Here is a 26,663-nt window from a genome sequence, read left to right as displayed (position 1 = left end):
TATACCCAAAAGCCATACCTAACATTGCTGTGGGAGAGCCTTTGCCTGAGAGACAGCAGTGTTTCAGGGTGACAGTGTTTTACCACACCTCCAAGAACAATATACTGGATATTATTCTAATATAAAAAAGAAATAATGAAATAGTTCAGCTGTGTACATTTGCAGAATCATGCGAATGTACTCCCTTGCCTTACCTTTTTGTCCACTCTTCTGGATCCAAGCCACGCTCAATTGCAGCATTTTCCGCTGGCAAGCCAAAAGCATCCCATCCCATTGGATGCAAGACCTGCAAATGAGACAACCAGGCTACACACCTTCCTCTTAATAACATAAATATGTTTTTCTTTTTAGATTATGAAGACACGTAGTCCCCTCTTATTGTTATTTAGTAATGCATGTATTTGCAGTGGTCTGTGAAGTTCACAGTCAAAGACTAGTACTTTTAACAGCCTCTCATTGCTAAGATATTCTTCTGCCTGTGGAAGGATGAATCTCAGAGTTATATTCTGTATACATACTTTGATAATAAATGTACTTTGAATAAGTCTTTTTCAAAAGATTAGAAAGACAACCTGTTCCGGCTAATTAAGAAAGGAAAACAGGAGTCAGTAATATTAGCTAAAACACTTGTAGATTGTTATAAAAACCCATGTGGTTCACTGACATGCTTCAGGGAAGGAAATATGCCGCAGCTCACTCTGATCTTTATTGGACTCCATACTCAAAGAAATGAGACAGTTCAGGAGCAATGAAGGATGGATAACAAACTCTAATATTGATGGTGATACCAATATCTTATGAAAACATTTTTTACAAGCTCAAAGGATTTTTTAAGATGAAATTTAAAAGTTGGCTTAAAAGAAATTAAAATTTTTTTCTAAGTTGCATTTTGTAACTTTATGGTATGATCAGTGTTTCTTCTGCATGCACAGGAATTCAAATCCAGGAACATTTCTATGCTTGGATGTCTTTTATTTTTGCAAGACAACTATTATACAGTTGCATACTGATTCTCTATTAATAAGGGATGATAATTTGCTGAACATTAATTTCATCTATATGTGTTTCAATTCAGAGAACATGCAGAGAAGAGCTCATAGTCCTATAAATCGAAACCTACAGGTAAAATTTCCATGGCAATTCGAAGTAATGCCTGCCCAGGGTATTCACAGTAGCCAAGCGACGGGAGCTTACATTATCTAATTCTTCCAGGTTACTTTTCATCGCTGGATGTGTTATTCTTCCTAGATCATCAGATATGGCTCTTACTTCCCTTTGAACATCCTGCTCTATTGAGATCTCAGCAACCTTAGTTGCTGAACAAGAACCTGCATTTAGATAGTAAAATGTCCGAAATTGCTGTATATTAAACAAAGTTTGATAACACAGCCAGGATCAGAAGTTGTTGAATTTCCAAGCACCCTCATTTACAGACCTGAATTTATCATTTGGTTTGAAGATAATGTAAAAGGCCTTCTCATTTACTTATGTTATTGTCCTGGGGTTCTGTGAGAATGGTACAGCAGTGTTCTGCTGGTTAGATTGATCCCAGAAGAGATGCCAAGGGATAAGAGAACTTTTTTTTAAGATGATTTTTTTGTCCTCCCCCTTTTTGTGTTGCTTTCTACCAAATACCACAGCACAAGACCTCAGAAATCGGAAAGACAACTGATCTCTTTCTCAAGGAAGGAAAACTTGTTTGAGATTTCGAACAAGACAATTCTGTTTTGCCACTGAATAGATACCCTTTATTATTTACTTACATCACGTATTTTATAAATCACGTTAGGTCCGGTACTATCTCCAGAGATAACTGCCTAAACAAGTATGGTAATTACTAAAAAGATGGTTAAAAATACTTAAGGCTATTTACAACAGACAATATTAGCAATCAGTGTAAAAAATGCCCATAAAACCTTTTGAGATTATGTCCTCCCTTCTGTTTTTGTTATATTTAATAAACTTATTAAGCATTTGCTTTTGTTAATTAGTTTGGTTTTATTGCCTATAATATTTAATTTTAGGTGGAGATTTATATACTATCTTAAGTATTATTTATCATTTGGACTTTGTTCTTATTGCCCTCACGTACCTTCAGGCTGCTTTCCTTTCTGTTGTTATTATTTCTGCAGAATCCTAAAATACGTCAGAGATATCAAATGGCCTGCTTGATATTAATCCCCATTATTGAAGATGATGCCATGTTACTCACTGTGCATTAACAGTTGGTGCTCTCATGCAATAAGTAGTTCACATTTGTAATAGTAAACTCATGATAAATTGGGTTGCAGAATTCAGAATGACAGAAAATGATCTCTGTTTTGCAGGCTATGTTCCCATGGTTTATGCTTCTTGGAGACCTTGGTTCGTTTGCCCCACAAACATGAACAGAAGGGTCCAAGCTTTTGAGATTGTTAATCAAATACTGGGCTAGATATGAAACCAGATTCTTCTTTCTTGTGAATTCAACAGATCTCCAGAGGTTTTATGTGAGGAGCAACTGCATGTGGAGTCCAGCAAAAATCAGAGGAGAGCTACTGTGCCTTATACTTATCAGTAGTTTAGAACAGCAACTGCCTGTCATCCATACAACCTTGCCCAGGCCTGCGCCCTGGAGACTGAAGACTTTCCAGGCGCAGATCCATGGTCTCGCAAGACTAATGGATGCCTTTACTTTACTAATTTAGAAACACAGAACACAGAAACACAGAAAACCTACAGCATAATACAGGCCAATGTGGATCGTCCATTGATAAAGTGCACATTAATCTGGTAATGCATTTTGTGGAAGGAAAAGGAGGAACAAATAGCCGAAATACTGGCAGAAACTATAAGGAGGCATGAAAGATGTGTGCAGCTACTGGGAGCGTATGTGATCAGGACAGAATACAGGCAATGCTAGATGTGAGAATGGAAAATGGATCTGCATGTGTTAATTGGCTTTCAGCATAGATAAATTTAACAGCAAGATTATGGCAAGGCCCGTCTCCAAGCTGGTTTATTAAATATAAAGCAAACTAAAGCTGCTGAGGGAAGAAGGAAGGAAAGACTTGAGGCTATAGTGTATGAGTCACTATAATTTCCATATCCAATTATACGGGCTACTGGTAGAGCTAATATGCAAAGATGCATTGTGGAACAAAGTAATAGAAAGATTATTCTTCCTCCTATTCTTCCTAATGATTGTCAGACCACATTAAAAAATATTGTGCCCAGACAAAATGCTGGAGGAATTCAGCAGGCCAGGAGGCATCAATGGTAAAGAGCAAACAGTCGAGAGTTTCGGGCCAAGACCTCGATGCTTCAGGCCGAGACCCCTCATCCTGGTGAAGGGTCTCAGCCCAAAAGGTTAACTGCTTACTCTTTTCCATAGACGCTCCTAGCCTGCCGCATTTTTCCAGCATTTTGTGTCTGTTGCTTTGGATTTCCAGCGTTTGCAGATTTTCTTGTTTTTGTGATACTGTGCCCAGCTTTGGCCAACCTACAGAGCGGGAAAGCAGTGGTTCTGAAAAGGGTTACTGGATAAAACCAGCTTTAAAAATCCTCTGTTATGCAAAGGCTGGGAGAACTATGGGCTTTTCACTTCAGTTAAAAAATGAAGGTTTTCAAATAACATAAAGGTTTGAACTTCTGCTGTGGACAACCTACTAAAGGCAAAATAGATTAGTTGGGGAATGAATTTACATACGCAGTATGCAGAAGTTAGGGCAAGAAGGGAAAATCTGATTGTGTTTAGTAATTACAGCAGCTTGGGAATGTTCCAATGATTCTGCTGTATTTTAGCCATCCTTCTGCATTTCTTGTAGATTCTGGCATTTAGTTTTAGTTTCCAATAGTATCATTAAAAAGATTCAATTGTACTGAAACAACACATAAAATACTTGAGGAACCCAGCAAGTCAGACTTCAGCTACAGGGGAAAATGGACAGTTGCCATTTCAAGCTGAGACCCTTCATCAGAACTGGAAAGGAAGAGAGGCCGAGGGGCAAAGCCAGTACAAAAAGGTGGGGAGAAGAGGTGGAATGAGACGTAAGAGAGGGGAGGATGGGGGTGACAGGAATGATGTAAGAAGCTGCGAGGTGATAGGTGGAGGTGACAAAGGACTGAAGCAGATGGAATCTGACTGGAGAGGACAGCGACCCATCTAATCAAAGGAAGGAGGTGAGGAAGGGAAACAGAGGGGGGAATGTGTGAATGATGGGTAGATAAAGAAGTCAGAGGAAAGAAAAAAAAATAGGGTAATGGGGCTAGTGGGATAAAGGAATAAAAGGGGAACAGAGAGCAGTGGTTACCAGAAGTCAGAGAAATCGATGTTGATGCTGTCAAGTCAAACTACCAAAGTTGAATATGAGATGGTGTTCCTCTAATCTGTGTATCATCTCAACCCGATAGTAGACGAGGTTGTGGTCAGACATGACTGCATGTGAATGGGAAGATGCATTAAAATAGCTGGCCACTGGGAGATTTTGACTGATAAAGCAAACTCGATGACACCACTTCCTGCAGGTTGCCTTGGACCTCACCAATGCAGAAGAGATTGCCTGGGTGCAATGAGTGACACTGATGAATTCACATGCGAATGACTGTTTAGAGCCCTGAATGGTGTTGATGGAGGAGGTGCAGGGGCTGGTGCAACACTTAGCGTGATTGCAGGGAAAAGGGCCTGGAGGAGGATCGGTGAGGAGGGGTGAGTGGGCAAGGGAGTTACGGAAAGAGCGACCCCGTGAAAGGGGGAGGGGAGGGGTAAGAAGGGCCTGGTGAAGGAATCCATATGGAGATTGTGGAAGTTGCAGAGAATATGTTTGCTCCACAGGCTCATGTGGTGATAGGTGAGGACCTATCTCTGCTATGTCTGGGTTGGCGGGAGTGCGGTGAGGACAGACATATGGGAAATAGATGCAATCTGTGTGAGGGTTGCATCAAAACACTGGAGGGGGAGACCTCATTTTCAAAAGAAAGACATGTCAGATGACCAGGAGTGGAAAGCCTCATCTTTTCCTCTGAGGAACAGAGAAAACAGACTTGCTCCCATGCAAGAGACAGAGTGGCAAGAGTTGTAGTTGAGGAAACTGGGAATCTGTGGGTTTGTAGAAGTTGTCAGAGGAGAATCTGTCTCCTGAGAAATTAATAAAAGGGAGAGATCACAATTCAATTGTAATATTGTTTTTGTTGTTCCTCTCTGCACTTATCAGGAGGCAACCTTGCCATTTCTTTAGCATTTGCTCAACCCAGCATGGATAGAAAGCATGCAAGGTGCTGGCTGGATTCGAACCCGGGACCACTGACCTCGTAGTCCAATATGGACACCATAACACCACTGGCTGGTATATCTAAAATAACATAAATTGTACTTTGCTACATCTGCCAAGAAATTTGAAAATCAGTTGACTGCAAATACCCTGGGTATTTGCCACCCACGTTGCTCAAGAACTGTTTGTCCCACCCCCATCAGGGAAAAGATTACGTAGCATCTGTGTCCGGACCAGCAGTTACTCAAAAACAGTTACTTTCCCCAAGCAGTAAAGCTGATCAACACCTCCAACCACTAACCCACCCCCACCACCACTACTTTATCATTTCCTGTCAGAGTCACCTTAGTACAGATGGTCCTGTGTCTAGCATCACTTCATGGACATACAATTACTCTATCAAATAAGCTATCCTATCTATTTCAAAGTTCAAAGTATATCTATTATCAAAGTACGTATACATTATACAACTGTGACATTTGTCTCCTAACAGGCAGCCACAAAACAAAGAAACCCCAAAAAATTTTTAAAGACCATCAAAAACACATTGTGCAGAGAGAAAAAATAAACAAATCATGCAAACAAACAGCGTCCGGAACTGGTCCACAAAGTGAATTTGTCCACAGACCCTTAGTCCAGCACAGAGTGGAACAGGATGAATGGACCCATCCTTCTCCTCAGGTGTTTTGCTTATTACTGTGTTCCTTATCTTATTGTGTTTGTTTGTGCTGCATTGGATCCAGGGTAACAAAGATTTCATTCTCAACTACATTTATGTACTGCAAATGACATTAGATAATCTTAAAACTTTAGCTTTTTATTTAAGATTGTGGAATCTTGTAATATATGGTTACCTTTTTTTTAAACAGATACTGCCAAATCTAATACATTTACTTTCCTTTTCACAATGTCTTTTATAATGCTATCACCCCATTTGTATTAATTGCCAATTAGTTGGATATTTTCCTAGCACATTACCTGGATAAGGTTTACTCAAGTCTTTTTAATATAGATTTCAGTCCATATAAATTCAGTCAAGCTTGAAGAAGACATTTGCAAAGTGGAGAATATTTCAACAATGAAGTATTTTTGAAGCCTCTGTCTTGACAGACTTATCTAATTATATCAGTTATTTTCAGCTTTGTGGAGAGACGCTATTTCAGAACAATGTCTCAGGCTGGTGATCTGCTCTGCTGACATCAGTCAGGGGTGAAATCAGAGAACTATTGGACATTGTGCAGGGATTAGTCAGCGTCTAGACTCATCGCAATAATAGGGATGTATAAATTAAAGGGAGATTTCAGAAAAACAGCGGTGATTAATTACTAACAACTCTAGATGACACTTGCACATTTAGGAAAGGCTAACAAAAGCAATATAACAATAAATTACGTGGCACAGCAGTAGAGCCACTGCTTACAGCACTGGGTTCAATTCTGCTGCCTCCCTGCAGTTTGCACATACTCACTGTTACTCTGGGAGCTCTGGCTTCCTTCCATATCCCAAAGATATGCAGACTGATAGGTTAACTGACCACTGTAAAATGAGTGGTGTAAACTTGGAGGAGTTGAAGGGAGGGTGGGGACAACAAAATGGTATTTACATAGGATTATTGTGAACCGGTGCTTGATGGTCAGTATGGACTCTGGATGGAGAAACCAGTTCCCATGCTATATCCTCGTTATAGCTTGAATTTAAAACCAAGTTGTTTGAGATAAGATGATTAGCGAACTGGATAAGCAATTCATTTGCATTAATCAGTACTCTTGAAACAAAATTATAGAAATAGGAGGACAGTTGGGCAACATATATGTCAGTGCAAAAGTAGAAATGTCACACTAATACAACGTGAGCTGAAAAGCAGAAAAGGGCAAACTCTAATAACCTGAAAGAGAAATGCTTGAAGTGTTCAGCAGGTTTGCACAGCATATGTAGAGAGAGAAATATATAAATAAATTTATTTATTAAATTTATTTAATATTTAAATAAAATATATATATATCAGGTCAAGGAACTTTCATAAGAAGTACTAAAATTTATAAATCAAACCTGTTTTAAAATGCAGGGGGGTGGAAAGATTAGATCATGAGAAACCATAAATGATGAGGTCAGTAAATTGGTATGTTTTGACTAATCTGTTGGGTGTGATCATATAAGTTTTAACAAGTGATCAAGAAGGATCGCTCCTTTATCTCCCTACAGGCTGAAAATGACAAATGGCAATATCTCCAAATAAACATGCAAACTGCTGTTACCATTTTAAACCAGACAGATATTCTAAAGCAATCAAATTACCTGATATCCACGCATTCTCTGGAAATGAGCCATGGTGTCACTGATGGTGTACACTCGAACATGCCCCATGTGGAGCTTCCCAGAAGGATATGGGAACATCGAAAGCACATAACACTTTGGCTTTGATTTCTGTGAGAAAAATAATGCATGAAATATTAAACAACAATAACTCTGTTTTAAGCTTATAAAGCTTCAGTGGAAGCTAGTAACAGCATGTAGATTATAAAATTACCATGATAGAAAATGCAAAGACATTATATTATATATACCTATTTAACTTGGAGCACCTCATCTGATAACATTAGTCACAACTGCAATTTTCAATCAAGTCCATAAGCCAAATAAATAGATAAATCCTATTTAAATCAAAGCCAAACCCTCAGTTAGTCAAAACTTAAAATAAATCTAGTTGAACATGTTCTGCTGTAAAAAGGTCATTAACTTAAAACAATAACTGAAAAATCAATGAATGCTGGAGGTAGTGTACAAACCAGAATGCTGATAATCTGCGAAACTCTTGAATTCAGTGTTGAATCCTGAAAGATGTAATGCACCAAGTCTGAAGATGAGGTGCTAATCTGCAAAATTATTTCAACCTTCATTAGGACAGTACCAGAGGCCAAGAACAAAGGTCAAAGTGGAATAGAAGATTGAAGTGACAAGCAACTGGAAGTTTGTGGTTACTTTTAGGGTCTGAAGTGAGCTGTTCTGCAAAGTGATCATCCAATCAGCTCTTCCCCCGTCTACCCCACGCCACCTTTTCTGTAACTGAAGTGTTTTGTTTGTAATATTTCTCAGTTGTGATGAAAAGCCGATAACCTGAAATGTTTACTTTGTTCCTTCTACATGTCCAACTTGCTAAGTGTTTTAAGCACTTTTTGCTTTATATTTCATCTTAAATGGATCTTTGTCTTTTGCACAGTCCATATCTGGTAAGGCTTGGTAGAATAGCCTACACATTGGTACATTATTCATCAAGAACAGAGAAATTTCAGGAGTTGAATGCAACTGGCAAGCCCTTCATTTACAGCACATGCTTCAGATTCTAGGAGCTGAATCACTATTCTTCCTTCTATGTTCTTTCCTATCTTAATCTCAGTTTGACACATGATTGTGCTTCAAACCTGCAAACATTCTGTATCAACACACACAAAATGCTGGAGGACCTCAGCAGGTCAGATAACACTCATGGAAATGAGCAAATAGTTGACATTTCCAACTGAGACCTTTCCTCAGGACCGGAAAGGAATAGGGAAGATACCAGAATAAAACGGTTCGGGGAGGGAAGGAGAATAGCTAGAAGGTGAAAGGTGAAGGTAGATGGGTAGGAAAGGTAAAGGGCTGGAAAGGAAGGAATCTGATAGGAGAGGAGAGTGGACCACAGGAGAAAGGGAAGGAGGAGGGGACCCAGGGGGAGGTAACAGGCAGGTGAGAAGAGGTAGTAAGCTCGAGTGCGTAATAGAAGAGGGAAGGGGGAGGGAATTTTTGTTTTTACTGGAAGAAGAAATTGACATTCATGCCATCAGGTTGGAGACTAGCCAGATAGAATATAAGGTGTTGCTCCTCCACTCTGAGAGTGGCCTCATCATTGCACCAGAGGGGGCCATGGACTGACATGTTGGAACAGGAATGGGAAATGGAAATTAAGATGTTGGGCCATCAGGAAGTTTCACTTTGGCAGATGGAGTGGAGGTGTTCGATGAAGCGGTGCCCCAATTTACAACAGGTCTCACCAATGTAGAGGCTGTATCGAGAGCACCAGACACAACTCCAGAAACATTTTGTATGTTTCTCCGTGAAAATGAAATACTTACATCAGTTTCAGAAATAATTTGAAATTGTTCCTTTATTCTTGAATGCCAATATCCTTCTACACTTTTTCGAGTCTGGGGTCGATAGTCCCTCTCCCACATTCCTGTCTCACTGTAAATATTTCTGTTGCATCCCAGTGCTTGTCTTCCATTTTGCTTCAGTAAACAGTGCCACCCACAAATAGGTCTCGTCAAGCAGCAGGCAGGACGGCTCAACATCCGCAAGACACCCTTCATCTTTACAAATCAGGAGCCTTTAAAAATCAAATACAAATTATCAATGCAGGAAAAAATGCAACCTCACTATCACTAGGATTACTTGTAGGGAACACTTTGATAAATTTAAGAGGATATCAGTAGGGAACACTTTGATAAATTTAAGCGGATATCAGATAAACAACTGTTGGAGAAAGGAATAGGACATGGAAAGCACTCACTAAACAAAAATGTTTTTAAAAATAGGCCATCTAATTTGCATCCGGTTCTCTAAGGACAGAGGGCTAGATCATGAGCACTAATTGTAATCCACTAAAGCGGGAGAAATCCAAGTGAATCGTGCTTCACCTGGAGGGATTGCCTGAACCTCTGAAAGATAGGAAAGGAAGCTATGAAAGGACAGGTTCTGAACCTTCAGCTGCTGCATAGAAAAGTGGTCCGGGGAATGGTTGGTGGAAATGAAAAAGCAGACATGAGATTGACAGAGAAAATGGTCCCTTTAGAATACCCTGTCCTTGCAGGAAATGAGCTCCCCATCATTGTAATTCTTCATTTGAAACAAATTCTGATGCCTTAGGATCCCTACGTTTTTCCAGCATTGCCCAACATAAATTATTCATCTTTCTTCTTGGTCCATACAGCCCTCAGGACTTAATTTTGAATTCAACAATTTCAGATAACCCCTTTAATCTCCCGCTTTAATCTCCTTTTCCACAGATGTGACTAGACTTTGGCTTCATTTTTATTTTCTGTTCTATCTACTGTTTTATTAAAGTAATTCTGAGCACATGGCCAAGTGTTAAGGCATTGGACTAGCGACCCGAAGGTTGTAAGTTCGAACCCCAGCCAAGGCAACGTATTGTGTCCTTGAGCAAGGCACTTAATCACACATTGCTCTGCGACGACACTGGTGCCAAGCTGTATTGGTCCTAATGCCCTTCCCTTGGACAACATTGGTGTCGTGGAGAGGGGAGACTTGCAGCATGGGCAACTACTGGTCTTCCATACAACCTCGCCCAGGCCTGCACCCTGGAGAGTGAAGACTGTTCAGGTGCAGATCCATGGTCTCACAAGACTAATGGATTACCTTGACAACTTCAGTCAGCACCCTATCACTGACATTCATTCTGTCCCTCCACCCCTTCCTCTCTCTCTAATTTAAAACACATCTGTTTTCTGAATTTTAAAGACAAGAGATTCTGTGGCTGCTAGAAATCTTGAGCAACTAACACAAAATGTTGGAGGAACTCAGCAAGCCAGGCAGAATCTATGGAGAAGAATAAGCAGTTGACATTTCCGGCCAAGACTCCCAAAATGTTGACTGTTTATTCCCCTCCATAGATCCTGGCTTGCTGAGTTCCTCCGGAATTTTGTGTGTGTTTTCTGGAATTTTAGTTCTAATTAGGGATTTTGTTTTCGCCACTGATCTTATCTGGTTTGCAGGATTTTTGTTTTGTTTTGGATTTGCAATAACTGCAGTTCATGCAATAATCCACTGGCCATACAACCAGAGAAGGGAAGTAACAAAATAATACATCCCGCCAAGCAAACACAGATACTTCAGCAATCACGACTGGTGATCGCAGGGTTTACTTCCTTCAGGTGCTTGTTATGAGGTTCACTGTCAAGGCCAAAATCTAGCACCAATCCCAGGTATACTTGAAGGTAACAATTTTTATCATAGTTTTTTTTCAATGCTTGGGAATACTACACAGCAAAATCGGGAAATTTTTGACTTCTGTGTTGAGTCTTGAAAGGTGTATGGACCAAATCAGAAAATTAGGTGAAGTTCAACAAAGTTACTTTGAACTTCATTGGAGCAATATTGGAGCCAAAGACGGATATCAGAGTCAGACAGAAAATTAAAGTGACAAGCTGTTAGAGACCCAGGGTGCCTTTCAAACACTTGTACTGTTCTTCTTCACAATTACTGTTCTTTTCACTTACTGATGCAAAGTTAATTTCTGTGCAACATCAAGAGACTGCAGATGCTGGAAATCTGGACAAACTCAGAGCTTTTAATTTCTACACTGCTGTTTCTCATGTTCTATGAGACTGGCACAGTGGAGCAAAATGAGCTTTAATCCCAGTGCCTGCTTTTCCTTAGTTCTGACCTCCTGCTGGTGTGATAAAGCAGAATCACTACCTCCCAGTGCAGCTCCCACAAGAATTAAACCACGGACAAAAGGGTTGCTGCTTAAACTGGAAAAATGGGAATAGGTAGTAGAATACTTAATTGGATTCAAGATTTTTTATGTGATAAGAAGATACGAGTTAAGGTGGGAACAACATTCTCTAAGGAGTGTGAGACAGAGAATGGAACTCCACAGTAGAGTGTGTGCAGCCCACTCCTTTTTAATATTATGACTAAAGATATTTCCTTAACTGATGCCTCAGACATTTCCAAATCATCACATGCTGATGATGCAGTGTGAAAGACAGGCAGGAATATGAATTTATATAGTTAGGAAAACGCAGACAGGTATTAATGATGTAGCGGAATGATAATGTTGGTGGGGGTTTATATTTTCTGTTGCAAAAACTCAAATTATTTTTGATATCATTCCGGAAAAACATTTTTATCATTTCTTAATGCATGCATTACTAAATGACAATAATAGGGTGCTGCATGCCCTCATAATCATATATTTGTTTTTCTAAAAGAAACATTATACCCACAATTGATCCCAAGTAACATGGTAAATCGCTTGAACAAGATTCAGTGTAAAGTTTCAAGGTATGTGGATGGGCACAAGGATAACATGGAAGCTGCATGTGATTAAAATTCTGGAGAAGTGTAAAAATGCCCTTAAGGTGCTGAGGTGCTCAGTTGGATGTGAATGGCATGTGAGTAGGAGTCACTTAAACAAATATACATTGCTTTAATAAGATCTGTCTTTGATCATGGATGTATTGCTTATAGGTCAGCGTTACCAGTAATCTTAAAGACCCTAGAAAAAGTTCAATCTCAAGCACTGAGATTATGTTGTGGTGCTATTAAATCATCCCCAATTTTGGCAATGAAGTACCTTTACATCTGCGCAGGTTATGGTTACCAATGGTTTGTTGGGTAACATAAGAGAACATAAAGTTGGTCATCCAGTATTGGCAACATTAGTAGAGTGTTAGGAAGATTGCATTCATAAGATCTTCAGTTTTTGGTGGATGGGAAATGAATGGGCATAAAATCTTGGGTTGTTTAATGCAGAATGTGGTCCCAGTGTTAGCCCTTCTGTCATTCCTCCATGGTTTTCCTCTCTGCCTGTGATTGATTTAGCCCTTACGGGAAGATCAAGATGAAGAATGACTGAAAATCAGTGACACAGGAAGTTCAGCAGTATACATATGCAAAGCAGATATATTATGCTTTCTTACATATCTACACAGACAGTTCAAAAGATCAGTGACAGGTCATTCAGGGGTTTCTGGGTTTATGTTCCAAAGTTTCAGTTGATTATTAAGAAAAGGTTATCAGACAAAGTATCAGTATTCATGTCTGAGATGGTTGCTATCAGTTTAGCCTTGGAATGGATCGAAGAAGTATGCCATTATGTACTTCCGTGCTCTGATTCATTCAGGTATTTCAAATTGTAGGCAGAAGTTCAAAGTATAAAGTAAAATTTATTATCAGACTACATACACGTCACCGCATACAGCCCTCATGTTCTGTTTCCTGCAGGCACACTCAGCAAATCTACAAATAAGTAACTGGTTGGGAGAGCTTTACCCATGATGTACTCAGCTGAATCCACTACCTTTTGTCTGATTTTCCACCCAAAGGCATTGAAGTTCCCAAACCAGGCCGTAATGCAGCCAGTCAATACAATTTCCATCACACATTTGTAGAAGTTTGCCAAGGATTTGATGACATGCTGAATCTCCGCAGACTCATGAGGAAGTAGAGGAGCTGTCGTGCTTTTTTTTGCAATTACGTTCATATGATGGCCCAAGACAGTGACACCCAGAAATTTAAAGTTACTGACTCTCTCCACCTCTGCTCTTCCGATAAGTACTGGCTCATGGACCTCCGGTTTCCCTTTCCTGAAGTCTACAATCAATTCCTTGGTCTGATTGATATTGAGTGAGAGTTTGCTGTTATTATACCACTCAGCTGTGTGCTGATTCATCACCACCTTTGAGAGGGCCCACAAAAGTGGTATCATCCGTGAACTTGAATATTGTGTTGGAGCTGTACTTAATCACACAGTCATAGGTGTAAACCGTGCAAAGCATGGGGCTAAGTACACATTCCTGTGGTCCTCCTGTGCTGAAGGAAATTGTGGAGGGGATGTTTTTGCCAATTCAAACTGACTGGGCTCTGCAAGCAAGGAAATTCAGGATCAAATTGCACAGGGGCTATTACAGCCCAGTTCTTAAAGTTAGTCATTGTTCTTGAGACTGGACAACATTTGTCAAGGCTGCAAGATCTAGGCTTGTGTATATATGTCTTGAGACCCTGCCCACATTGGAGTTGAAGGTGGCAGATATTCTAGCCAAGTAATCACTTAAAATGTAGTGGTGCCTTTGCAGAAAGGGGAGTTGAAATTTGTAATTAGAAAGTCTATTCCATCACTGCAGTAACAAAGTTGAAATAAGGAAAAGAAAGGACAGCATTTATATAAAATTCAGAGGATGGTGGAAACTCAACAGAGAGATGGGCATTAAAGGAGAGAAGTTATACTTGCAGTCTTACATATTGGACATACTAGGTTGAGTAAATCTTTGTTCAGAATTAATATACATGATACAGGCATTTATAGGGAGTGCATGTCAAAAAATAGTGCAGCACATGTTGTTTGGATGCAGTTTTTATGAGGTGCAAAGGAAACATCTAATTGCTAAATTGAGATCTTTGGGACAGATATAGTTTAACATGGAAAGCTTGTTTGGATAACACTGCCACCATAATGCATACAAGTTCACATTTAACTTTCTGAAAATCATTAGACTTTTTAATATTTTTGATGTTTTATTTTTTGGAGGGTGGATTTAATGGGTATACTCCCTGTCTCTACGCTCTACGCTTCACACTCCAACTCAGTAGGTGGCGGTAACCGCCATTAAAACTTGATGATGAACAAAAATTAAACCAAGAGGGGAACGAACAATTCATTCCTACCCCTACCTTTCCTAAGCCTGGCTTCCTACCTGCCTGGTGATGCGCAGACTCACACCGCCTAGTCCAGCTCATAAGATTTAAAGCATTAGGAAAATAAGCAATTAATCTCAGTACCTGCCTTTCCTTAACCATGGCCTCTTGTTGGCTTGATGATGAGCAGAACCACTTCTCCCAGAGCAGCTCCCACAAGAATTAAACCGGGGGAGGTACTGAACAATTAAAAATAAACAGAACTCAAACTCACTTGGGGGAATAAATTTCGTGTTACTGTGAAATCAAACACAGGATCAAGTTGAACAACCACTCTCTGTTCACTGCTCACATGATAATATTCTGAAGATGTTATAATGCTATCTTTCGATCTGTACTGCATCTATCCCGATACACCTCACCGCCTGGGCGCCGCCATCTTGCCTGCTCGCGACAAAACTTTATTGAAACGGCAGCCGGAGCGCAAACTTTATTGACACCATTCCCCGGCCTGCGGAGCCGGTGTTCACGTGGTCCGATCCCCTTCATCGTAACGGGACATGCAGAGAAACGTGCGGTCCTTTTAAATCGTTTACCCTTTGTTTCTGTGTCACATGTGGTGGATTTGCCAAATGCATTTCAAAAATAAGTGTTTCGCATTGTTAGTGTGGACGGGACTTGCTGGCTTCCCTGTGAGGGGCTCGTCGCCCTGCAAGGCCGTTTCGGTTGGCGGGTAGATTCGGAGGTTGTCAGCTCGCATCGAAATCCTCGATTTGCAGGTTTGCTGTCGGCTGACAGATCAGCAGCGAGCAGTGCAATACTTGTACTCTCTTTCCAAGGAGTCTGTTGAATAACTGGAAGAAATATTGTTCCAGGATCGATCAGTTCGCTAGTGACCTGGGAATTGAACCATGCAGGTCGGGGCATCAAGGTAGGGGATTTGTTTAGGGCAAAATACATCATGATGAAAGGGATAGCCATATTAACGCTCAATATAGGACCATATTAACGTTTCCCTCTCCCACCCACCCTCCATCCGCACTACTCACTTTCCATCCCTCTCCCACCTTTCACTAACTTCACTTCAACCCTGCTAGCTCTATGCCCAACAATGACCGGCTTTGATAGTTGCCTAAGCCGTGCTCCGGAGCTGGTCGGGGGTGTCAGAAGGTAGATATTTATCTGCAGGACATCGTGAACTTGTTCACAGTGTTTATGTCCCATTATGCGGAATCCTTCTCAGGATTGCTGTAACCTGAGGTAAATTTGATTTGTCCTACTTTTCGCCCCGATTTTGCCTCTACGACTGTATTTCCTGGTGTGATGATGTTGGCCATTCAACCCATCAACTCCGTGCTGGCTCAGAGCTTTCACATCAGTGAAGGTGATTAATACTCTCTCAATTTTAAGTGAAAAATTAAGAAAAAAACAAATTGCAGATGCTGGAAGTCTGAAATAAAGTAAGAAAATATTAGAACCATTCAGCAGGCCAGGCAGCATTTGTGGAATGAGAAATAGATTTAACATCTCAGGTCTGGATCTTCTATGTTAATTATCAACCATTGTGCTCCTGGGATGTGGGAGGAAGCTGAGTCACGCAGGGGAAGCCCAAGCAGTTAGTGGGAAGGACATGTAAACTCCACGCAGATAGCATCCAAGGTCAGGATTGAAACCAGGTAGCAGGAGATGTGTGACTGCAGGAGGAACTGCTGCTCGTCACTGCCACAGGAACAGGCCCTTCAGTCCATGATGTTATGCTGAACTAATTAAACTTATAACACCTAATTACACTCATACATTTTGCCTGCACATGTTCTCTGTACCTCCATTTTCTGCTATTCATGTGCCTATCTAACAGCCTCTTAAATGACCCTATTGTATCTGACTGTGCCACCACCCCAGGCAAAAAGATGCCAGTTGTTTATGTATACCTTTCATAATTCTATAATCTTTCAGGTCCAGGGAAAACAATCCTAGTTTGTCTGAGTAACACACACAAAATGCTGCAGGAACTCAGCAGGCCAGGCAGCACCAATGAAAAAGAGTCAACAGTCGGCATTTCAGGCTAAGACCCTTCATCAGGGCTGGAAAAAAGATGAGAAGTCAGAGCAAGAAGGTGGTGGGGGGGGGGAGGTTTTGTGTTAGTTTGTCTAACCCCTTAGAGTATTTGCTTTCTAATCCAGGCCTCACCCTGTTAAACCTCTAGCCCTCTCTATAGCGTCTAAGCTCTTCTGATAATGGGGCAACCAGAAATGAATGCAATATTCCAAGTGCAGCCGAGCCAGAATTTTATAAGACTGTGACATAACTTCCAGACGCTTGAACTTAGTGCCCTGGCCTTCCTTACCACCCTATTGACTTGTGTGGCCACTTTCAGGGAACTATGGACTTGGACCTAAAGATCCCTCTGTACATCAACATTGTTAAGGGTCCTGCCATTAGCTGTGTACTTTCCGTTAATATTTGATCTCCCAAACTGGAACACCTTGAACGTGCCCAGATTAAACTGCATCTGCCACTTCTTTGCCCATATCTCCCACTGAATTCTTAGACAACAATACCAATCTCTGTGTCATTTTTAAAGTCATTGGCAATTTGGCCATCCTCTTCACTCATAGGAAAATATTCTCCACTGTATCTTTCCTGACTGGGACTCAGTCTTTGAGGATCAGCCATGTGAATTAGGAAAATTATAATGGAATTCGGTTACCCAATACCGATTACATACATAGAGTGTAGAAGAGAGCCCATTTTAAATAGAAGACATCCATTAAGTACAAGCAATCGAATTGTACCCAGGTGGATATGAGCAGCAATCTCATCTGAATGCATTGGTTGTGGGTTCAAGTCACAAAGATGAACACCAGAATCTAGGTTGAGAGTACTGCTGCAAAGACTAGAGGTGAGGTGAGGGCCTCCGTCAGGCAGAGTTGACCATGGATATTGTGTCCTAGCTGTCTAGATACACAAGCCTGGACAGTACAATATGAAGGGTACGTTGTTGCCCATGTAGCAAGCTCCCCCTCTCCACGTATCTGATGAACCCAAAGAAACGGCAGAGACCAATACAGTTTGATACCAGCAGCGTCGCAGGAGGTGCCAGTCAACGTTGAATTCTATGTAGGACTGCCTTAGGGACTCCAGTTCTGGATTTTTCTCTCGGAGTTTACTCCCCATGAGTGGGTATAGCCACAAGGCAACGGAGGTTTGAGATCAGAGTTTTCCTTTCAGATCAGCTGCCAACCATGGCTGATGAGCCCCATCTGACTGAAGTGACTGGTTTTAAGACTCCGGTAACCCGCCTTTGCCCCTTCTCCTGTCAGCGCAAACAGTTGCACTGGGCCTGCTAACTAAGCCACATGTGAAGGCCAGGAGCTGGACTTGGTTGTCAGGGGCCATTGGGAACATTTAATAGCTGGTGGGAGCTTGTCTCCATTACCATCCCTGGCTATACCAACCTTAAGGAACTAGAAACCTGAAGAATAAAATCAGGGTGATTTATTCCTGGTCAATGTTATCTCTGAATAGGCATCGGTAGAATATGTTGCAATGTTGTTCTTGGTACTTTACTGATTGATGTTGCATCTCGTACCTCACAACAGTAACTAACCTTAAAATCATAGCATCATAGAGCACGGAAACAGGTCCTCTGACTAGTCATATCCATGCCAATCATCAGGTACCCATCTTTACTAACCTGGCCTTTGCTCTACAGCAAGTTTTGTTTTGGTTATTTAAATGCTCATTCAGATATTTTTCAAATTTCCTGAGAGTGCCTGCCTCCACCACCTTCTCACCTTTGAGGGAATAAAAAAACTTAGATTCCCTCAAACTTCTCAGCCTCCTCCACTGTAGGGAGAATTGCCCCAGCCTATACAGCCTCCCCTCATGACTACAACGTTTATCCCATGCAACATCCTGGTAAAATGCTTCTGCACCCTCCGCGTTGCCATCACATCCTTCCTAAAGCGCAGCCTCTTGAAATGCACACAATATTGCAACTGTAGACAAAAGTTTTAGAAAGTTGTACCTTCATTACCTCCCTTTTTTTATGTTCTTTGCCTCAACTGATGAAGGTATGCATCCCTGCAGCTAAACAACATTGGGATCTCATGAGTTATCAAAAGCACCAAGAAAATACAAGAATTTTTAGAGGACAAATGACCTTTTTAACCTCTCCTCAAAATATGAAGCATTCCTCACTCCCTGGCCTCTGCACCAGCACCCACATGAAACTAGAGATCCAAGGCCAAATACTACTACAAAGTCTAGAAATCCAAAGTGAAAACATTGGCTAGTAATCATTCAAAGCGATCGCGCAACCACCAACTGCGACTCCAGCCTTGAACTCCAGGCCGGGTCTTTATGTGCTGCTGTTGTGACTCCCGTCTCCCCTTCCCCCACCACCACTCCGCAGCCCCGTCTTCCTCAGATCCCACCGTCAACTCCTGGGCCCTCAGAGGCTCCATCTTCCTCTCACCCCAACCCTCCCCTCTCCATTGACACCCCCAGCCTCCCCCCTCCCCCCTCTGATCCCAGCTCTCATCCGTGCCGGGTCTTTACCATCCCCTCCGACCTTCAACTGTCGGAGGCAGAACGCTCTGTTCTCAGTAAGGGCCTCACGTTTGTCCCCCTTCGCCCACACCTCAGCGAGTTCCGTGTTCGCCATGATGCGGAACTTTTCTTCCGCCGTCTCCGTCTCCGAGCCTACTTCTTCGGCAAGGACTCTTCCACCCCCACCGATGACCCCTTCTCCCGTCTTCATCCCTCCTCTTCTTCATGGACACCCCGCTCTGGTCTTCTGCCTGCTCTGGATCTCTTTATTGCCACCCCCTCCAGCTTTCAAATCCCTTACTCACTCTTCCTTCAGTTAGTCCTGACGAAGGGTCTCGGCCTGAAACGTCGACTGCGCCTCTTCCTATAGATGCTGCCTGGCCTGCTGCGTTCACCAGCAACTTTGATGTATGTTGCTAGTAATCATGTTGGACATCAATATCCTTGGAATGAGAAATACATGTTTAGTGAAACCTAACATCTTAAATGACTGTGATGGTTCCCTCCCAGGGCTCAATGCCTTTTATGCATGCTTTGAAAGGGAGAATAATACTAACCTTTGAGAATCCCTGTAGCATCTGGTGACCCTGCAATCTCTTGTCTCAGAGGCCGATGTCAGAACATCTTTCAAAAGGGCGAATCTGGTAGGACTCTGAAAACCTGTGTCAACCAACTGGTGGGAGTATTCAAGGACATCTTTGATCTGTCACTGCTGCATTCGGAGGTTCCCAAGTGCTTCAAAAGGGCATCAATCACACCAGTGCCTGTGAAGAGCAGGGTGAGCTGCCTCAACGACTATCATCCATTTGCACTCACGTCTACTGTGATGAAGTGCTTTGAGAGGTTGGTGATGGCCAGAAAAAAATCCTGCCTAAGCAAGGACCTGGACTTTCTGCAATTTGCCTATTGTCACAGTAGCTCTACAGTGGATGCAACCTCACTGCCTCTCCACTCGGCCTTAAACTGCCTGGACAATGGTAATACCTCTGTCAGGCTGCTGTTTATTGGTTACAGCTCAGTATTCAACACAATCATGCCCTCAATTCTCACCAACAAGCTCCAACACCTGGGCGTCTCTACCTCTGCAACTGGATCCTTGATTTCCTCACTGGGAAACCACCAGTCAGTGCAGGTCAGAAATAACATCCCCTCCTTGCTGATAACACTGGCGCACCTCAAGAATGTGTGCTTAGCCCTGTGCTCTACTCTCACTGCAGCCATGACTGAGTGGCTAGGCAGAGCTCAAACAGCATCAGTAAATTTGCTGATGACAACTATGGTTGGCAGAATCTCAGATGGTGGTGAGGTGGCATGTATGATTGAGATAGATCAGCTGGTTGAGTGGTGTTGCAACAACAACCTTGCACTAAACGTCAGTCAGACCGAGGAAATGATTGTGGAGTTCAGGAAGGGGAAGTCGAGGGAACACACACCAGTCCTTATCGAGGGATCTGCAGTGGAAAAGGTGAGCGGTTTCAAGATCCTGGTTGTCAACATCTCTGAAGATCAATCCTGGCTTAACACATTGATGCAGTTACGTTGAAGGCAGACCAGCGGCTGGATTTCAGTGGGAGTTTGAGCATATTTGGCATTTCTACAAATATACCATGGAGAGCATTCTGAATGATGGCATCACCATCTGGTATGGAGGGCTACTGTACAGGATTGGAAAAAGCTGGTGAGCATTGTAAACTCAGCCAGCTTCATCATGGGCACTAGTTTTCCCAGCAATGAGGACATCTTCATAGGGCAATGTCTAAAAAAGGTGGCATCCATCATTAAGGACCCTCATCACCAAGGACATGCCCTCTTCTTAATGCTCCGTCAGGAAGGAGGTACAGGACCTTGAAGTCACACACTCAATGTTTTAGGAACAGCTTCTTTCCCTCCACCATCAGATTTCTGAATGGAAAATGAACCATCTCATGAATACTATTTCACATTTTTGCTCTCTTTTTGCACTGCTTACTTAATTTTATTTTTATATATAAAATAAATATATATTTCTTATTGTAATTTATAGTTTTTTATGGGTTGCACTGGACTGCAGCCACAAAAATAACAAATGTCAGTGATCTCAAACCTGATATTTGGATTAGATTTAATGCCCAGATAATAACTCTGGGGTATCTTGAAAGTGTGATATTCTATAAACTGTGGGAAACACAGCAGAAATTGTGCTACATATGATTCGACATTTTAACACAACCACCTCTTGATCTTAAACACAAGAGATTCTGCAGATGCTGGAAATCCAGAGCAAAACACACAAAATGCTGGAAGAACTCAGCAGCTCAGAGAGCAGGGTGGCACGGTAGCATAGTGGTTAGCACAACAGTACAGGTGATCTGGGTCCAATTCCCACCGTTGTCTGTAAGGACTTTGTATGTTCTCCCCATGACCACAAGGGTTTCCTCCAGGTGCTCCGGTTTCCTCCCACAGTCCAGAGATGTGTTGGTTGGTGAGTTAATTAGTCGTTGTAAATTGTCCTATGATTGGGCTAGGATTAAATTAGGGTTTGCTAGATAGCGTGGATTGAAGGGTCCCAAGGGCGCTATACCTCAATAAATAAATATCAATGGAGGGGAATTGAACAATTGACATTTTGGGCTGAGACCCTTCATAAGGACTCACCTCTTGGTCTCATCATTTCCAGATTTGTTGCCAGGTAGGCAGCAGCAGATATAATAACGACACATAAAGTGTAATCTCTTAGAAAGGCCAACCACCAAAAAAAATAGAATTGGGAGGAGATTAGAGCTGGAAAAAAATGAATAAGTATTTCAACAGTGGATTCAGGATGTTCACTGCCTCCAGTGATATATACCTCGGTGCTGTGAAGCCAGTGGGATCCTTTCCCCAGTAAAGGAAACTAAATCCCACCATAGTTTCATGAGAAGGATGGCACAGGAGATCAGTAGCAGCAGCATTGCACAATTCTCTACTGGGTGTGCTTTAAATAATGTGACCAGGTAAGGAAAGCAAAGCTGCACATCTCTTTGTTCTGACCCCTTTGCAGTCCCACCCAGAAGGAGCATGGAAGTGCCTTCATTGTCTGGCTCCCTGAAAAGGTAGTTCATCAATGGCAAGGACAGCTTGAGCTGGATAATAAATGCTGCCATTGCTAACAATGCTCAGATGAATGAATGAAAAATAAATCCGAATGCAACCAGGCTGTTGATTGTGAGGACAATTTACCAGGTATCCTTTAAACAAACCAAATATAACAGATGCGGAAGGTAGATTTTGTATGTTGCAAATCGGATAAGGATTATTCTCTCTTAGCATCTCTTCATCTCCTTGTCCTCAATTTAAAGAGGTCTAACTCATTTGTAATAAATTTTACATATGGGTTTTAAAAGTGACACTACAGAATTTTGACACCTCTCATCAGAAATAAATATTTCCTTGACTTTAAAGGGACGTGAGTTTCATAAAAATGACCCCTTGGCTTTATTTATGTAGAGTAATCAATCAAATCAGGTCACATTTCTTTCAAACAGAGGAGGATATCAAAATCAAAGTAAATTTATTATCAAAATATGTCTATATCACCATATACAACCCTGAGGTTCGCTGAGAAGTGACAAGTATTTTCAAGATTATGATCAAGTAAATCAGGGAAATACAGATTAGCAAACAATGTTCATTCATGTTGTACCGATCCCAGCCTGGTCATTAAAACTTCAAAACTGGTAGATTGCTTGTGGTTCCTGGATCCAGCATCTGTATTCCCTTATGTCCAGATGTAGTAAATTTTTAAGTCATTATCAGCAGGAGAGAAAAAGAAACTACGTCAATCGGAAAAAAAATTACTTACGTGATTAGGTTACAGAATGATTAGGTTACAAAAAACAGGAAGGAACAATGCATGGTCATTTTTAAAATTAATATGAAAAAATACATGGTAAAGAAAGAGCTGTGGAAAATATTAGGGCAATGGAATTGAGCTATTGGAGATCTGTCATAGGGGTCAATGTCTGTAAAAGATTATAAAAGGGTGCTTTAGAAGCTTTAAATCATTTAATGGAGTCTGCAAACACATATCTAGTGTGCCACAGAGTAATTCCAAACATATCCATTCTACAGACAAGAAAGCTTCAATCACTTGCCCCTTTTCTTAGTGAAAATTCATGTTACAGTGACAATCTTTGTAATTTATTAGTGATGTTGCTGGTCTAAAGATTCAAAATTCAAGATTTTTCATTGTCATTCTTCAATACACAAGTGCAGAGGAGAACGAAATGACTGTTACTCTGGATCTGATGCAGCATTGAAAAAAAACACAAGGATAAAGAACAGTAAAAAATATCACAATAAATATAAATATAAAACACCATGTACAAGTAACTGCTGTATGCATAGACTGATTGTACGTACTTAAAGTGATGGTAGGTGATGTGTATGTAGTGATGGTGGGCTGGGTTACAGGTGAGCCCATTCATAAAGATAAAGCCGTGGCTTTGTACCGGCCATAGCAATAATCACTAACCTGCCTTGTAGTCTTGATCACTACTTTTGACTACTTGGCCTGACTACTCAGCCTGACCACTGTTATATCCTTTGTACTAATTCCTACACTGACAACTTCATTGGCCACTTATATTGTCACTGTTCTTTCCATTCATCAAATCACCTGTGCCGTCTACAATGATTAATTACTGAACTGACCACTTGAAATGGCCACCAGGTCTGACCAGAATACTGATTTCTCATCATGTCCTCTGCATGATCACTGCACTGTCCTTACTTACAAATCTTGACACACTTTTGATAGGTACATGGAGCTTAGGAAAATAGAGGGCTATGGGAACCCTAGTAATTTCTAAGGTAGGGACCTGTTCGGCACAACTTTGTGGGCCGAAGGGCCTGTATTCTGTTGTAGGTTTTCTATGTCGCTAATTTTTCACAATCACTATCGCAAGGCCTGCTGCTGAGCTACAGAAATAGTCCACAGTCTAAATGATTGTTATCAGAGCAACCAGGTTAATACTTTGAGCTCTTAAGGCACTGAGACCCTTCCAAATCTGTACAAGTCATACACAGGGCAGATGTAATGGATTGATGCAATCTGTTGCCTAGGCTGACCCTTAATTGGACTTTCTCTGAACTATATTTAGATGGGATTTAATATAAATTGGTTAGAGTCTTAAAACTATTCATCTGGTTAATGAATTGATGACTATATATATTGCAGGAATCATTCAAGCATTACCAGAGTTTCAGCTGTACAAAGCTAGTACTTTGATATCCTGGTAACGGCTTTCTTTATTGAAATGAATGAAGATAAAGATAGTCACGTGGATTTGACAGAAATTCTTTTAAATTCCTGTGGACGTTTTACCTTCAAAAGATGTTTAGCTTGCAAGGTCAACATCTGAGTTTTAACTCTCATCTTCAATTTCAAATGCAAAATAATCCCCCATCTGTTTCATTATACCATCCAGTTGTCTGTTAAGCAATGCCAGCATTTTTACCTGTCATCTTCTGTTTACCAGCCTATACACACATTAACCACTGCTGTAGTAATCTATGCTTACATTATCTTTGCATTGGTTAAATCTGTTTACCTTTTTATGCAGCATACTTTTAGTGAAATACTGGAGCTTTACAGAATCCTTATAGGAATCAGGTTTATTGTCACAGACGTATGTTGTGAAATTTGTTGTTTTGTGGCAGTAGTACAATGCAAGACATAAAAATTAATATAAGTTACAAAAAATAAATAAGTAATACAAACGAGATAGTGTTTATGTGTTCATGGACCATTATGAAATCAGGTAGTAGAGGGGAAGATATTCTTCCTAAATGTTGAGTGTTAGTCTTCAGGCTCCTGTATCTCCTCCCCATCTCTCCGGGATGGTGAGAGTCCTTAATGATGGATGCTGCCTTCTTGTGGCAACATCTCTTGAAGATGCCCTCACTGGTGGGGACGGATGTGTCCTTTATGGAATGATGCCTATCAGTCATTTAGCCCCCTGAACAAATTCTCATTTTCCACCCCTCTTAAACATGAGGCTATCTCGAACTCCACTGTCTGCGTTTACACATCCAGTCCATCCCTCCCCTAAGTTCATAGGGCTGCACTGGCTCTTCAATAAACTCGCCCTCATTTTACCTCCCCCCCCCCATAGCCTCACCCACTTTAAGCACTGTAATTATCTCCAGCTGATTGTTGCTGCTGCTATTTTTCTATCTCTTCTCCTAACTCAGATCCCTGCCTATCACTGTCACATTTGACAGAGAAGTATAATACAAAAGTACCTATCCACACACACAAGTGGTATTGAAATGACAGATACATTTAAAAAGGATTTGAGGGACCCCAGCCAATGGAAAGTTACACGTGGCCACTCAGTGCAGAGCAACAAGTGGTGAAGCATATGATCTGATCAGTTTCACGCCCATGTATGGTTGCCTCAACGTATCTTCTGCAGTCTACCACTCTTTTCTATTCACCAATAGCTTTTCCTGATCCAATCATGATGATGTCATAGCCAAGAAAGCTGAAGAACGCCTCTGTACCTTGAGAAAGCTCAAGAACGTCTCTATCCTTTGAAATTTAACATGTCCTTATTGATTCTTACCAATTTTTATCAATGCACCAGGGAGAGCATTCTGATTGGATGCACAGTGGCATGGTGTGGCAATTGCTCAGCCCATGACTGCGAGAAACTGCAGAGTTGTGGACATCGCTCAGCACAACACGGACACCAGCCTTGCTCTATGAACTCTGTCTATACCTCTCACTACTTCAGTAAAGCAGCCAGCATAATCAAGTACCCTACCCCCCCCCCCCCAGGGCATTCTCTTTTCTGCCCTCTCTAATTGGGCAGAAGATGCAAAAACTTGAAAGCGTGTACCACTAGGTTCAGGAACAACTTCTATCCTACTATTATAAGAATGGTTCCCTAGTACATTAAAATGGACCCTTGACCTCACAATCTAACTCGTTATGACTTGCACCTTGCTGTCTACCTGCACTGCACTTTCTCTGTAACTGTAACACTTTATTTTGCATTCTGCTATTATTTGACTTTGTACTATCTCAAAGCAGCTTTGCATTGAATCGATCTGTATGAATGTTATGCAAGACAAATTTCCACTGTACCTCAGTACATGTGACAATAATAAACCAATATTGATACCATTCACCACTTGTTTCAGTTGTTTTCTAGCCCATTTCCTTTCTCTTTTCACTCCTGGTGCTCCTGTTCCCCAGACCCATGAGTGAAGACAGCCAGCCATCCCAACTGCTTTTTCAGCAAAGCTCTGAGGAACCCTGATAGGTCTTCTAAGTGACCTTATGGCACTGCTCTCTGAGTTCCAGCTCTCTTCTGCAGAAAGCATCAGCCTGGGTTGGTTACTTTAGTGGGATTTTTTGAGGTGAAGTAGATTCTGCTAAGGGACAGTCCTGGATTTTGCTTGGTGTCTTATGCAGGCTCCTAC

At 41.4% G+C, this 26,663-nt stretch overlaps 2 protein-coding genes across 9 annotated transcripts in view; one reads left to right on the top strand and one right to left on the bottom strand.

Annotated features, from left to right (window-relative positions):
* Positions 1-15,105, bottom strand: part of lars2 (leucyl-tRNA synthetase 2, mitochondrial) — a 131,593-nt gene extending 116,488 nt beyond the window's left edge. For 4 of the 8 annotated variants that reach the window (XR_010020702.1, XM_063069315.1, XM_063069319.1 and 1 more), the window contains exons 1-4: positions 14,805-15,105; positions 9,359-9,609; positions 7,545-7,673; positions 195-286 (exon numbers count right to left, since the gene is read on the bottom strand). Coding sequence is in view for 7 of the 8 variants with exons in the window: in XM_063069315.1 (XP_062925385.1) it covers positions 195-286; positions 7,545-7,673; positions 9,359-9,592 (455 nt within the window). In the remaining variant the exon portion in view is untranslated. Of the gene's footprint in view, positions 1-194; positions 287-7,544; positions 7,674-9,358; positions 9,610-13,326; positions 13,448-14,804 lie in introns of those variants that run through there. The other 4 variants (XM_063069318.1, XM_063069317.1, XM_063069316.1 and 1 more) reach the window with 4 other exon arrangements.
* A 76-nt stretch (positions 15,106-15,181) lies between these two features.
* LOC134357695 (uncharacterized) lies at positions 15,182-26,437 on the top strand. Its single transcript, XM_063069314.1, has 2 exons — positions 15,182-15,591; positions 19,821-26,437. The coding sequence occupies exons 1-2, from the start codon at positions 15,572-15,574 to the stop codon at positions 20,755-20,757; spliced, it is 957 nt and encodes a 318-aa protein (XP_062925384.1). The 5' UTR covers positions 15,182-15,571; the 3' UTR covers positions 20,758-26,437.
* The last annotated feature ends 226 nt before the right edge of the window (positions 26,438-26,663 follow it).

Source organism: Mobula hypostoma, chromosome 17 (assembly GCF_963921235.1).
Source record: "Mobula hypostoma chromosome 17, sMobHyp1.1, whole genome shotgun sequence".
In the NCBI taxonomy this organism is placed as follows: Eukaryota; Metazoa; Chordata; class Chondrichthyes; order Myliobatiformes; family Myliobatidae; genus Mobula; species Mobula hypostoma.
The sequence above is the reverse complement of the archived record's forward strand: the minus strand, read 5'-3'. Positions and strand labels throughout refer to the sequence as shown.